The 14,097-nt window shown below is 29.9% G+C and overlaps 1 protein-coding gene across 1 annotated transcript; it reads right to left on the minus strand.

The window, feature by feature from the left end:
* Positions 1–6,809: 6,809 nt before the first annotated feature.
* Positions 6,810–12,029, minus strand: LOC107441177 (uncharacterized). The gene is made up of 3 exons (XM_087156094.1): positions 11,924–12,029; positions 10,582–10,689; positions 6,810–7,845 (listed from the first exon to the last, which is right to left on the minus strand). Exons 2-3 carry the CDS (start codon positions 10,684–10,686, stop codon positions 6,820–6,822), a joined length of 1,131 nt encoding a protein of 376 aa, XP_087012220.1. The 5' UTR covers positions 10,687–10,689; positions 11,924–12,029; the 3' UTR covers positions 6,810–6,819.
* Between the last annotated feature and the right edge of the window lie 2,068 nt (positions 12,030–14,097).

Consider the following 14,097-nt stretch of genomic DNA (forward strand, 5'->3'; position numbering starts at 1 on the left):
AAAGTTTTATCAGAAATATCAATATTAAGCATAGATAAATCATTGTGAAAACATTTCAACAATCTTTTGAATCAGCTATTATTCTATCAAAAATGTGATATTGATACTACCAGAAATAAAAAGAAAGGTTTAAAAAAATATCGAATATGAACAACATGAATTGTAATCATAAAATTCTTATTTTAGTGCCATAAACGGTATATTCTGTTTTCTTCGGTCAGACCACAAAGCAGCGTTCATGTGCTTAAAAGCCCGTGACGCCAACAAATTTTTTGTGGCTTTTCAAAATTACTTCTGTTTACTTTTTTTTATTTGAAGGCCACTATGCCGGTGGTTTGTTAGTTAAGAGTTGCCAAGATCAAGTGTTGTCTAAAAAATAAAAAAGAGCAAATTGTTGTTAGGTGCATGAAAAAAATATGTTTAATTGTGTTTCAAAAATATCTCATTTCTGTCATCTGTTACAGTTGCAAAATATACTTTTTAAAGAATAAGTTCGAGAGGTTAACTTTAATTTTAGGGAGAAAAAAAACCTGAAAATATGACACCAAAATTACTCGATTGTGAACTGAAAAAAAAATTAAACATTTTACCAAATGAAACTCAATTTAAAAGTCAACATATTAGAGTATCATATGTCAATTTTAAACTATAAATGTTTAGTTTTTATCTTAATTAATATATCACACAATTATAAAATAGAAATAATTAATTAAGTTTCCTTAATTAAGTTCCCTTAAAACTTAATTAAGTTATTTAATTTCAAAAAATAATTTTAACATTTTATTAAATAAATCCATTTAAAATTCACTAGGAATCACTCATGAAGTTAGTTAATAGTTTACGCAGGAGGGTCTACCCCTGCTCGCAATGCTCACAGTCCCCATGATTGTTTTTCATTCATTTCTTTTTCCTCAACCGTCAATATTTTCCTCAAAAACAAAGAGCATTTCACTAAAAAATGTGCAATTGTTGTAGTTTTATGCAAGAACCTTTTGTTTATATTTTCTAATTGTGACGAACAAAGCAACTACTTGGATTTGAAAAATAACTAACTGTACTTGGAAAAAAAATAACATAAGGAATACTCATTGTGTGATTTAATAAGAAATAAATGTGAAATGTGAATCGTTAACGAGACCTATAACATTTCAAATAGGAATAGGAATAACATTTTTCTCTCTTGTGTTAAATTTTTTATAGTTTTCTAAAACATTTCAGTAGAAATGTTTTTTTTTTTTTATTTCCAATGAGCTGCACAATCGGTCTTGCCGATGAGCAGACCTAGTGCGTTCTCCAGAGGTGGTATCCACTCTTTCAGGACCACCACAATGGGTGAGATACCGTTGGTCATGTTAATTTGGACGTCTAGTTTCTGCCACACTAGATGGCAGCACCGAGACTCTATTTGGATGCTAAAGTGCACTAGGAATTTAATTTTGCCGGAAATGCCAAGAGCCAATGAGGCACTCCAGGGATCTTTTACATGCCGCATTATCATACGACATGGCCGCTGAGGATTTTCTGCATCCCGAAAATCCGATGTCTGGGTGGGGATCGAACCCGCAGACTTGATCACAGAAGGCCGACGACAAACCAACTGCGCCACCCAGCCACTCAATAGAAATGTTAAGATTTATAACTGGCAACAACTATTCTCTCTCTTTTTTTATTACTTTCTTCATCAACTAAAGTAATATTATAAATTACGATCTCAAATGAGAAAAATTAACTTTTCTACAACAATGAATAATTCGTTATAACTTAGAACCAAATCTGAGATGAAAATTACTTAAAACTGCATTAGCTTTCTATCAAATTAGAATTTCTTTAAAAAAATACTCGCCTTAAGTTCACATGACCATTAAAAATGACCATTTCAAGACGTCAAATTTCAACTCTATAGTTGCATTTCAGTGAACTGCAAAGTTGCCCGCATGGAATTTTTTACTACAAGTTGAACAATTAATAGCTCTCAAACTAATTAATCAATGTTATTTTTTTTTTAATTTCATCCCTACATTTTTTCTTCACTTCTTTGTAATTTCCAGTTTCTAAGACTTGTAGTTTTTGCGTAGCAAAAAAAAAAATATAATACCAATTTAGGTAAAGCATGAAAAGTGAGGAAAATTCAAGGAAAAAAACTTTGTAATTCTCAATAGCTTACAAATTGGAGTTCGTACACAATCTCGAGTTCAGTTCATAAATAAAGATGACCCATTCTGTATGGCAAATTTTTATTCTATAGCTGCCTTTCTGTGGGCTACAGAGTGTACCAAATAATATTTTTTGCTACAAGTTTAACAGTTAATAACTCCCGAACTAATTATCAGTCTTTAAATCATTACAAGTATATCTTTCTTCACAATATATAATATCAAGTTTCTAATCGTATAATTTTTGCGCAGCAAAACAAAACGTAAGAATAATATCGAATGTGTTTATTCGCAAAGATAGAGTTGAAAAGCAGTCGGGATCTCCATAGTCGTCGCCTTTTCAAGTCGTTGACTGAAAAGAAGAATATTTACTGTAGAAATCAAACACAAAGTGTGTCGATTGATAGATTAAAGCCTGCATATTTCTTGAAATTACCAGACATTATTACAAAACAATCAACAATGACAATAGGCCTAACTCTACAAGACTACCTCATAAAATTTTAAACCTTCCTGAAAAACAATCACGTGCAAGAAAAGCAATGACAGTTTCTATGCGATTTAGAGATTAGTATATATATATATATATATCAATAATACTTATTTGTAAATGGTTTGTTTTAAAATATCGAACCATAATTGTATGTATACTATACCGTACTGTATATGCATAGTTATGGTATTTACCGTACTAGGTAAGTTGTGTACCGTATGCGGTACTGTAACCTAGTGACTGAGAAAAGAGCATTGTTGTAGCTTGAACTTATATAGGGCTTTTAAATAACAGTTAATATCTTTTTTTTAATTTTAATTAATCATTATGTTTCTTATCGCTTACTTTGATTTACATTATTTTGTTATTCGTTGTTGTTGTGTATGATGGTTATGACAACGTTCGTTGTTATTCATGGGTACGGGGGGAATTTAGCTTTTTTTTTTAATATATGTCACCGTTTTGCTATGAATGATTGAATCTGCTTTTAAAAATGCCCTTAAATTGCAGTTTTGTTTAAATTCAAACAAACGGCAAAAACTAATTATTAAAAGTTATTATTGTGAAAGTTCACTTAAATTTTAAAAAAAATTGATATGATACTTTTATCAACCGGAATCTAAAAATCACAGTTAAATGATATGATCTCTCTTGCTTTTAAAACTAATCTTTATTCAACCTTATTTCAAAGTATCAATTATATGTAAAATTAATTTCAAATGTGTTTTATTTGAAATTCATTTTAAATAAAAGTCATTTTTAAAATATGATTGCCTTTTGAAAACGAATTATATTTTTGAAATGACTTTTAATGTTATTTTATATCATATTTTTTATATTCGATTAGCACTTTTATCAAAATATTCTATCCAAATAAATATTTATTTTTTATTTTTGTTAAAATATTAGAAATTATTAGAAATGTTGGAATTTTAGAAATAAATAAAAATATAAGTATATTTTAAAATTTATAGGAATGAGTCAGTTTATCAAAAATATAGCTAATTTTAGTGCTAATTATCTAGCGTGTCTTTTAGTTGATTAGGGGGGGATTAAATAAACGAAGCTTAGCTTGATGCTGCTAAAATGATTTTGAATCAGAGAAATCAAAATTTGAAGGACAATTCGCCAAGAGTAATAATCGATTCTACTACCTTTTCTTTTCTTAAATCCTATCATGGATCCTATCAGCTGGTTGCCGTAATTCACTATGTCAGATGCAGGACCTCTATGTGGGGTTAACATGCACAACATGATTTTTATTGTCTGCAATTTACCTTGGTAATACGTATTAGCGTTTTCCGCATCGTCAAAATCAAAAGTTTGTTCATTCTATAAAGTAATTTATTGATTGTTCGATTCTATTTCTGACCTGATTCTTTAGATATAGAAAAATAAGCTGATGACATTATATTAGTTTCTATTTTGGTGATAATATTTTAAATAGTTTGATTTTCTTTGTATTATGTATTTTTAAAGTGATTGGGGACTTATTCTATCAAGTAATGTGCTGACTGTTTGATTGTAGTAACTTAATTTTTTGTGGAAGAGAAAAATAAATAAATAACATTATGTTAATTTAACAGTATCGAAACTTTGTTGCAGATAATATCAAATATCTGCCTAGTAGGTATTGTGCAAATTGCCTAGGTACTTTTCGTATTATCTAAAGTATAAAATTTAAAAAATATTCCTGAAAAGTTGCAGTAAAAAGTACGAGCACTTTGCCATTACTTTTTACTGTAAAATCCATTCTTACTGTAAAATTTTATTCAGCAAAGATCAAACATCTTCGGAGTAGATAATGTGCAAATTATCTAGTAGTTTGCATTTTATCTACACAGTAAAAAAATTCCTTAAAAATTACGACCAATAGCACCGGCACTCAGGATGCCAGTATTTTTTACAGTAAAATTTTTTTATTTAGCAAAGATCTGCCGAGTAGATAATGTGCTAATTAGCTAGTAGTTATCAGTTTATCTACACTTAAAAAAATCCGTAAAAATTATTGTAAATAGTAGAGGCCCGCAGGAAGCTAGTACTTTTTACCGTAAATTTTATGCCGTAATTCTTGCAATAATGCTTACTGAATTCAACGGATCAACCAAGCTAATCTTCATATTGTCTATATGATGTGTGGAATTATCTGCAGTGCAAGAAATTCTTGAAAAATTAAAGATTTCTACACTTTAATGTAGATTCTGATTCTTAACTGATTCTTAAACTTTAACGGTAACTTTCACGCCATTTTCTTTTGAGTTCATCACGAAAGCAATAACCTAATAATAGATATTGCATATTTCAAACAAATTCTGGCATCATGACTTTTCAAGTAAGTGGTGGAATTAAAGAGCGTAATTCTATAAGATTGAAAGACAGGGTGGCGCGCGTCGGATCCGTTTCCAGCGTGGCGACCACTTGAAAATAAAATAGCCCCTCCACCCCTCCCAAGCTCGAGCTCATGAAAGGCGCTCTTTCATTCTGTCATTATCACATTATTCTGTTTTTTATTGAAAAATTAATTCTAGATCCTCTTGCGCTGTAGAATTGTCTTATTTGTGTTTTTCACGGAAACTAACAGAACATGAAGGTTTCATAAACAAACTAACATAGTATTTTTTCGTCGAATCAATTTATCCTTCACAATATGATGAATGTATTAGATGAGAACACTTTAAAATGTTCTCAAAGTTTGTAACTATTTATCTTAACGAAAAGAAAACTTTAGATGGAGCTGATATGAAAACTTTTATCAAATTGTTTTGGAACCTTAGAACTCTACAAAATTTTCATGCATATTAAAATATGGTATACAGCAGTGGTTTCAAATTTCTTTCGGCTTATAGAATTCTTAATGGTGTTCCGTGAAAGAGTTAAAAGTGTTCCACGAGAAAGCACTTTTTATAACCAGTGACGAGTTTTGAAACCTCTGATTATATTTAGATCCTACCTATAATTCATAATGTATTTAATCTTACGGTTGCCTTTATGAAATATTTCAAAATTTTGAACTAGACTAAGTTTTGCACAAAGATTGCAAGTTTAACTGTCGGGCATTAAACCTGATATAAGACTACTAATGATAAAACGATGAGAAATGTTTATTCCATAAATTAAATATTTTAAGTGTAGTCTTTATAGCTTATAACGTTCGCAATTACCTTAAACTTTATTAATAATGTTGGGGCTCCGCCGAAATTTTTTTAAAATTATTTAGAGTTCCCTAGCCGAAAAAATTGGTAACCGCTGCTCTAACTGATTGATTTTCTTTCAGTGGAACCCCTACTTTTGCAAATAAAGTTTAAAAAGAAAATTGTGGGCGTTATAACCAATAAAAGTCTATTATATTTTGAAAATGTTTTTTTTCTTCTTCTTTTTACCATTATGTTTATGTTATGTATCTTAAATTATGTTTTATGTCTGACCGTTGAATTCGCAGTCCTGAAGATGAATATAGTCAAGTTATCAACTTGTTTTTGATATATTGTAAACTCGTAGCTGAAAATTAATAAAATAAGAAGAAATGTGGTTTTCTTTGAAATAAAAGCTACAACGAACTGCTGTAAGCGTTAGAAATAGTTATTATGGAAACATGTTTCTTTATTAAAAAATTTGAAAATTTTTATTTTCATTTAAAAAGCGACATGAGAAACAATAATGAAAGTTTCATAAATGCATAAACCTATCATAATTTGCTCAATATATAGTTCGAAGAAAAATTTTATTTATTAAAAAAATTAGCCATTTATTTTTCAATGACATTTTACTCTAAATCATTTCATAAGGGCAAGCGAAATATGAAATAAATTATGGATTATTGATTGGATCGAACTATAATTTAAGGTTTCAAAGGCTCGGATCACATTAACTTTTCCACGGAATCCTAGGGATCCGAGGAATATTATTTGGGAACCGCAGCTCTAGATAACTATGAGTTACGTAAGAAATTTTTAACAGGATGTCGATGCAACCTGTATAAATAGGGTTTACCACTTGATTGCACGATCAATTGCATAAATTACTAAAACTGTATCAGACAATTGGTCTTAAAGCAATTACAAAAGAGATCCATTTTAATATTTTTTTTTATCTTAACGGTTTACATACTTTGTGGAACACCAAACGATAATAAAAGAGTAAAGCTTGATTAAAAAATACACTAATCTCTAACGCTCAAGAAAATCTTCTTATTGAATTATAAACATGGAAAGGTATACTTTCAAACAAATCAAAAATAGGAGAAACGATCAAAAGAACATTTGTAAAAAAATTATCAAGTAAAACTGCTGAAAATCTTCGATGCTCATCGCGCATGTTGCCATTTCGTTTAATGTGATGAAATCTGGTATTTTGTTGTCGCGCATCCATTTTAATCTTGCCAGCAGCGCAACTGTTATTAATCGCTGTCTGGCATTGCAACATTCTTTCTGGAACTTGCCATTGCTTCAAGTTTTTATAGATTGGAAAACCATTCTTATATGTTAAATCAGATACAAACTTTTTAGGTTGAGTTTCCTCTACTCTTTCCAGAATTTGCCTTTGGTCCACATTTGCGTTGATAGGACAATCATTTTTCGTGATCTGGTTAAGTTGAGCTTCTTCAAAAGGGTACTTTTGTATTAAATGGTTGGATTGAGAGACAAGATTTTCAGGTTCTTCCATCCCTTTACTGGAGTAATCAAGAAAAAAGTCTTTTGCTTGTGTGCCACTGACTTCTTGAAATGAATTTTGTTGAGTTTCCTCTAAGACTCGCCTTTGCTCTACATTTCTATTGAAAAGAGAATCATTTTTAATGAGCAGGTTGGGTTGGATTTCTATTTCTTCTGGCGAATATTTCTGGTTTTCTACTGTAACAGGTGGTGAAAAAGTGGATTGCGAGCCATAGTTTTCAATTTCTTCATTTCTTTTATTAGTCAAATCAAGAAAACGGTCTTTTGCTCGTGTTCCATCAATTTCTTGAAAAGAATTTGTTTTATCATCCCAATAAGACAGCGGCAAAGGTGGATTTAAATCGTTGCTCTCGAATTGACTGTTGACTTCAGAAGCTTTTGGTTCTTTAGAATTGTCGGTGTAAAAACTTGATTTCAGTAAACTGTAAGTATTACTAGTAAGAATAGTTGGTTTACCATTTAAGAATATCATTCCTGTGCTAGATTCGTCTAAATTGTTTGGTTTTCCTGTTGTAGCAGCATGCCAAAGCTAAAAAAAAAAGGAAAAATAAATTTTTATTTTAATAAAGTTTTAAAGATAGAGATGTCTGAGCTGACGTGATTTCATTTCATGTTGGTCAATCATTGCTAGAAGCAACGAGATACATTTATATTGGAATAAGGATAGGAATTGCCCTGGTGTAGACAACTGGTTACCATTCACAATCACACAGCAATTGATTCAATTATAATAGTCAAGTGATATAGTTCAGCCTCTGGCTTGAACATTTCTATAGTTTACAATTTCTCTTTACAGCATGAAAAAAAATAATGATTTGGAACCGTTTCTAACTGTTGTCGGTGTATTTTATAGGCCATCCTTCTCTTACGTGCCTACTGAAATTTCATCTGTGATATCACTTGGTAGTAGCAATCAATTGGAATACGTTCATTTCATTTCAAGTAAAATAGCTCAAGCCACTGGTTTAATTGATTGAATTATAATAGTTAAGTGATATAGTTCAGCCTATGACTTGAACATTTCTATTTAAAGTTAATTTTAATTAGCTCAACTTTGATTATTAATCCAGTAAAATTAGAATTTTTCTTCAGAACAATTAATACCTGAGATTTTTTTTTCGTAGAAAACTTTGTTATGTCCTCATAAAAGATAACTGGAAACTGGATCCTACTCTTCTCTCTATGCTTCCCTATTTTTTGAAGGAAATTGGGTGATTTGAGAAGTAGAATTAAATTTCTTCTGCACATGCAAATGAAGCATTATTTCCGGTGCATTCTTTTACGGTGAACTGAATAAGACCAATTACGAGACGATCGAACCAAAAATTCAGAAAATACGAGGGTAATATAAGCAAACCTGTACAATTTTGTTCTTCTACCAATTTATACATCAGATTTTGCTATCTAACCAAATGAAGCATTTTTACCTTCATATTTTATTACGCTAAATTGAAATGTTCTAACATAAATCAATAGAACTAATAGTTTTTTGGGGTGTCAGGTAAAAACCCTATTTTTACTGTATTTATGAAATAAGACGTTATAAATTAAAGTAAAAAAATTGCATATGAGGAAATGGAGAAAGTAAATGATCACAGCAAAAATATAATGTTAAAATATAGATTAAAGTTTGATCAATTGGTCATATTAAATAATAAATTGCAGTGATAAATTTCTTACATGTTTATTATTAAAATTCTTTACACTTATTAAAATAATTACATGTTTATTATTAAAATACACTTCTTCAACTAGTACATTATCACAACTAGAAATTACATTGCAATTTTTACACACTACTTCTCAATATAATCCCAACTTCTTACATCCATATGCATTTCCACATCTTTTAGTAGAGCATGAGCAGAAAACTATATTTAAAGGGGAAACAGGTGCTGGTGGCTACTTACCTCTTACCAGAACTATTGTTTTTAATGACCCACTTCTCAGGATTCAAATTGTTACCAAGCCAGGATTGCACTTGAAAGTACAATCGAAGGAAATGTTGTTGAGCTGAAGTCGATGTGGAAGGTTGTGAGCTCAAATTAACAGCTTGATTTCTCATAATAAATAATAGTTAGAATAAACATTAAGTACAAATTTAATACAATGAAAAATTTATAACCAATATTTGTACGTGTCAAATTAATGCATGTTTTGACAACCTAATAAATACCATATTTAAAAAAACTATGACTTCTAAACTAAACTTGATCGGTTTCATTCGATTCAGGGGGGGGGGGAATGCATCGGGAGCAAAGCCTTACTTGATTGCACAAAGGATATTCGATTCTCTCCCTCCCCCCAAATCATGCCATTTTCTCTAAAAAAAAAAAAGGGTGAAGTGTAGGAGGAAGAGTAGGGGAGTTTTCAGCAACATAGTTATAGTTTGTCTAAAGTAAGAACTCCCCTAGCCATTCGCTTGGACCCGTGGGGGTGACTATGTTAACGAGGTTTAACTATTTCAAATAGGGGCGTGGAGTCACAGTTTAGGACATGTTTTGGTCGGTGAGAGAAAGGGAATCCTTTTCTTCATTCTGTTGTTTTACCCCTAGAGTGAAAAGAATACCCTCTCTGAAATGCGCTATTCTTGTTTCCATAGCAGCAGGCGGCCTCAAACTTTGTGGCGATTGAAGTTCCTGCAGTACACAAACTATACTACATAATTAATTACAACATAACAAAGCTTTCTAGGAAAACAAAATCTTGGTTATTAATTTTTTCTATGAAAATGTCTAATTTTACTAGACATTTCGACAAAAGTACAAAACAGTACACAGGGAAGCATAAATTATCAGCTCGGAAAAATAGTTACATCTTCAAACTTGTAACAAAATAGGACGTGTCTATTCGCAAAATAACTCAACAACAAGTAGGACGATCTCCCCTATACAACAGTCTGGTGCACTTAGAGATCAAATTCGAATGTTTCTCTTCGAAAATTTAAAAAAAAAGCCGAGACTGTTAAAGCATCATAAAGAAGAGAGATTAAAGTGGAATTGAAATGGAAGTGAAATTGTTGACAAGATATTCATATTTAAATATATCTCTTAAAAACTATATGTATGTATTTTGTTTTTTACTCTTCATTAACTTAATCTAATTTTGGAAAATTTATATTACTTATAATAAAAGTCAACAAAACCACAGTGGTCTTATAATTTTGTTACACACTGTTTAGATTTTGTTACATTTAAACATGCCTTTTAAATATATATTCCATTATTGTACATGGTAGAAGTAGCATAGTAAAAAAAATAAATACCTCATGTTTTCTAAATTGAGTTGCATGGCTTCGTGTGACGGGTCTAGCCCAAGAAGGTATGGGCGCTGATTCGGCTTTTGATCTTTTCTTCTTTGAAAGACCCATGATCTAAAACTATTTTTTAAAATATTGTAATGAAAAAAAAACAAAAAAATATATTATTCCAGATGAGTGAAAAAGCATTGCGGCATCTTTGGTAATAATATTTCGCAAACAACATTCTAAATCACAATTAAATATGCTAAACATACAGTACTGGTTTAATTAATAGCTGTAACGTTACCAGGCCGTGCACAAGCGAGTGATTTCAGTGGTCTTCTTCTTCTACTCGAGTTGCAGGTACCCAAATGAATCATTTTTCTTTTAGATGTAATAATTCGTTTATCGTGAAAAAAAATTATTGCGCTTGAGTAGCGATGAGGTGAGTGAAGTTAACAGGGGGTATAGCTCCCCAGTTCATTTTGAAATTAAAATGTGCTCGATGGATGCGCCAACATTTCCTACCGATTTCAAGTTAGGTGAGTTTTCAGGCCAATATAGTTGTAAGAAAGTCTGCGAGAGTTCTTAAAATCAGTCAGACGAACTCTGCTGTTAACACAATGGCATGTCTACGAGTGACTAATTTTTTATCCAGTGAGCTTATTAAATATATATGACATCACTGCCATAAGATGATTATGTTTAATAAGAGAGTGCAATTAGTTCTTTGTACAATTTCATTTAGATTGTCGAAATAACAACAAAAAATCATCTGTTGTGTTTGAAAACATTACACATTATGATTTTATTTGAAAAACATACTGCACATGAATTCCAAACAAATTATATCAGTTACAAATCGTATGTAGGGTATTCTCAGGATGTAGGTAGGATGTAATATAGAACTAACTATAAAGTTTTAAAGATATTTTAAATGTCTTAAGAGTTAAAGGATAATAATAAATCTTGTATTTTTCTACTTTCCCCACATTTTTCACGGTTAATTTTATGAAGTAAAATATTGCTAAAGATTATTTATTTAAAAAATTTCCAGCGCTATAATTGCAGACCATTTGTAGTTTCTATATAAATCTTTTTTAAAAATAATCCTCATAATGATTTCAATAAAAATAGGAATTCTTTGGTCAGGACTTTGATTTTTTAAGATTTTCAAACTTTCCAATTCGTCCGTCATTTTGGTCAATTGACTGCAAAAAAAAGCTACCACAGCCAATCCAATTTATTTTACTGGTTCTTTAAACACTTCAAAATAATTGATTTGCAAAATTACTTTTTAATAGTAAAAAGGAATTAGTTAAAATAATTAAAACAATTAATAAGAAGTTATCTATAGCAAATTTACCTTTTATTGAACCGAATTTTGAAGTTTTCGCATAAAGAATTTTATCACATAAAATTTATAATTGTTTTGAAATTTTGAGTTCTTCATAATTTTGAAATGGCTTTGAAATGATATGATTATGAAAGCTTTTGCTTATTGCTAACTCATTAATTTTACAAAGTATAGGAAATGCCAACAGTATCTTATTCTTGTATCAAATGGAAATAACACAGACAATCACTTTAACTTCAATTTTTGTTGATCGTTGCCCTTCCCATTGATTTACCATTACATTTATTAAAACGCGTTTTAGAGAAAACTGTTAACAAAAAACAAGTGATTTCACTCAACTTTTAGAATACTAATTTTAATATTACCTTATTACCATATACGTCACGAAAATTATTCACATTGAATAGGCAAGACGGAACTAGATCAGTAACGTAAGAAGAAACACATGTTTTAAAAACATTTCATTAAAAAAATATGAAGTTTTTAGACGATTATGGTTTTAAGGGGTCACAGTACCCAAAAAATGACAAAAATACCAAAAAATTTTTTATTGCTTATAATAAGACTTCAAAGTATTTCAAATGTACAGAAAAAAAATTCATCTCTCTATCTGCATTTTTAAAAAAGTTATGAATGATTTTAAATTGTTCTAATACAGAAACTTGCTCAGCAGTTTGACTTTAAAGTGCTTTTTCGCATAGATGATTATTTTGTGTCTTAATCTTAGTTAAATCCCTAAGGAATTTTTTCTATTTGAGATAAAGCTTTGAAGTAAACTTTTTTATATTGAGTATAATACACTTATTTAAACTGTGCATGGAATAAGCATTTTATGAGGTATTACAATTTTTACAGCATGTTATATATACCTAACAGGAATTTTTACCCTTTTTTTTCTACTTTTTTACAAAATAATCTATAAAAAATATTCTAATTGATATATCAACAAATGAATGCACAAAATTATTAAGATAAATATTGCAAGCACTATGAAAAAAACTTTTTTTGAAAATATGTTAAAATAAAAAAGCCTTAGGGATTTAAAAATTTAGAATTTTTTCAACTTTTTTTAAAATTTTAAAAAAATTAAACAGTTTAATTACTTTTTGAAGATAAATTATTGATTATAACTTAAATGAGCATGTAAGGCATCCTCAAAATGAATGATTATACCTTTATTTTAAAAAATTGTTGCAAAGGTACTGTGACCCCTTAAAATATCACTCAATTCTTAATAATCAACTTAAGTTTTTTTTTTCTTTTCCTACCTCCCTTCCCCCTTCTTCCTTTATTTTTAATGCAAGTCCTAATACAATTTTAATGCAGTTGGGTACTTGCACTTCAAGAAGAAGACCGCCCATACCCACACATGTGATCTATGAAGTCAGCTCCAGCTAATCTTTAATAGCAAAATGGTGTATTAAAGTTGAGCAGAGTTTCGCTACATAACTAAGAACGTTAATTAACTAAAAGTTAATTAACTAAAAGTTACTTAACTAAAAGTTAATTAATTAAAAGTTAATTAACTAAAAGTTAATTAACTAAAAGTTAATTAACTAAAAGTTAACTAACTGAAAGTTAATTAACTAAAAGTTACTTAACTAAAAGTTAATTAACTAAAAGTTAACTAATTAAAAGTTAACTAACTAAAAGTTAACTAACTAAAAGTTAACTAACTAAAAGTTAATTAACTAAAAGTTAATTAAGTACAGAGTCGTATCGAACATCGAAATTGTTGAAGCATAATTCTTTCTCGTCTATTTCTTTTACTTAACTTAGATTTGTTATTTGTTTATGTATTTTATTGTAAACGTGATATATTTTTGTTTTGTCTACGTGGCAACTTCGATGCCTAATTAGTTTGTTTTTGCTCCACATGGCTTCATGCCTATCTTTGTGTTTAGTCTCTGCGTAAATATATAGAGAAAGAATTTTTGTGAAAGAATTTAGAATGTGTCACTTAAAAGAATTGATTCTTGACAGGCTGGAAATGGAATGGAAAGAACAGTTGCTAACGCAAATGCCACGTTTCATCAACCTATAAGGGTCGAGATACACTACGTCACTTGCAGGCATCCCATTCCGTCACTTTGAGTCTTATCAAAACAATTCCTCATAGTACTTTGATTTTCTTTTTATGTATTTATTGTTTTAAAGAATTTACTTATTCCAGCTTTTTTACA

This window comes from Parasteatoda tepidariorum, chromosome 2 (assembly GCF_982258835.1).
Source record: "Parasteatoda tepidariorum strain Cologne lab strain chromosome 2, Ptep-v5.0, whole genome shotgun sequence".
NCBI classification, from domain to species: Eukaryota; Metazoa; Arthropoda; class Arachnida; order Araneae; family Theridiidae; genus Parasteatoda; species Parasteatoda tepidariorum.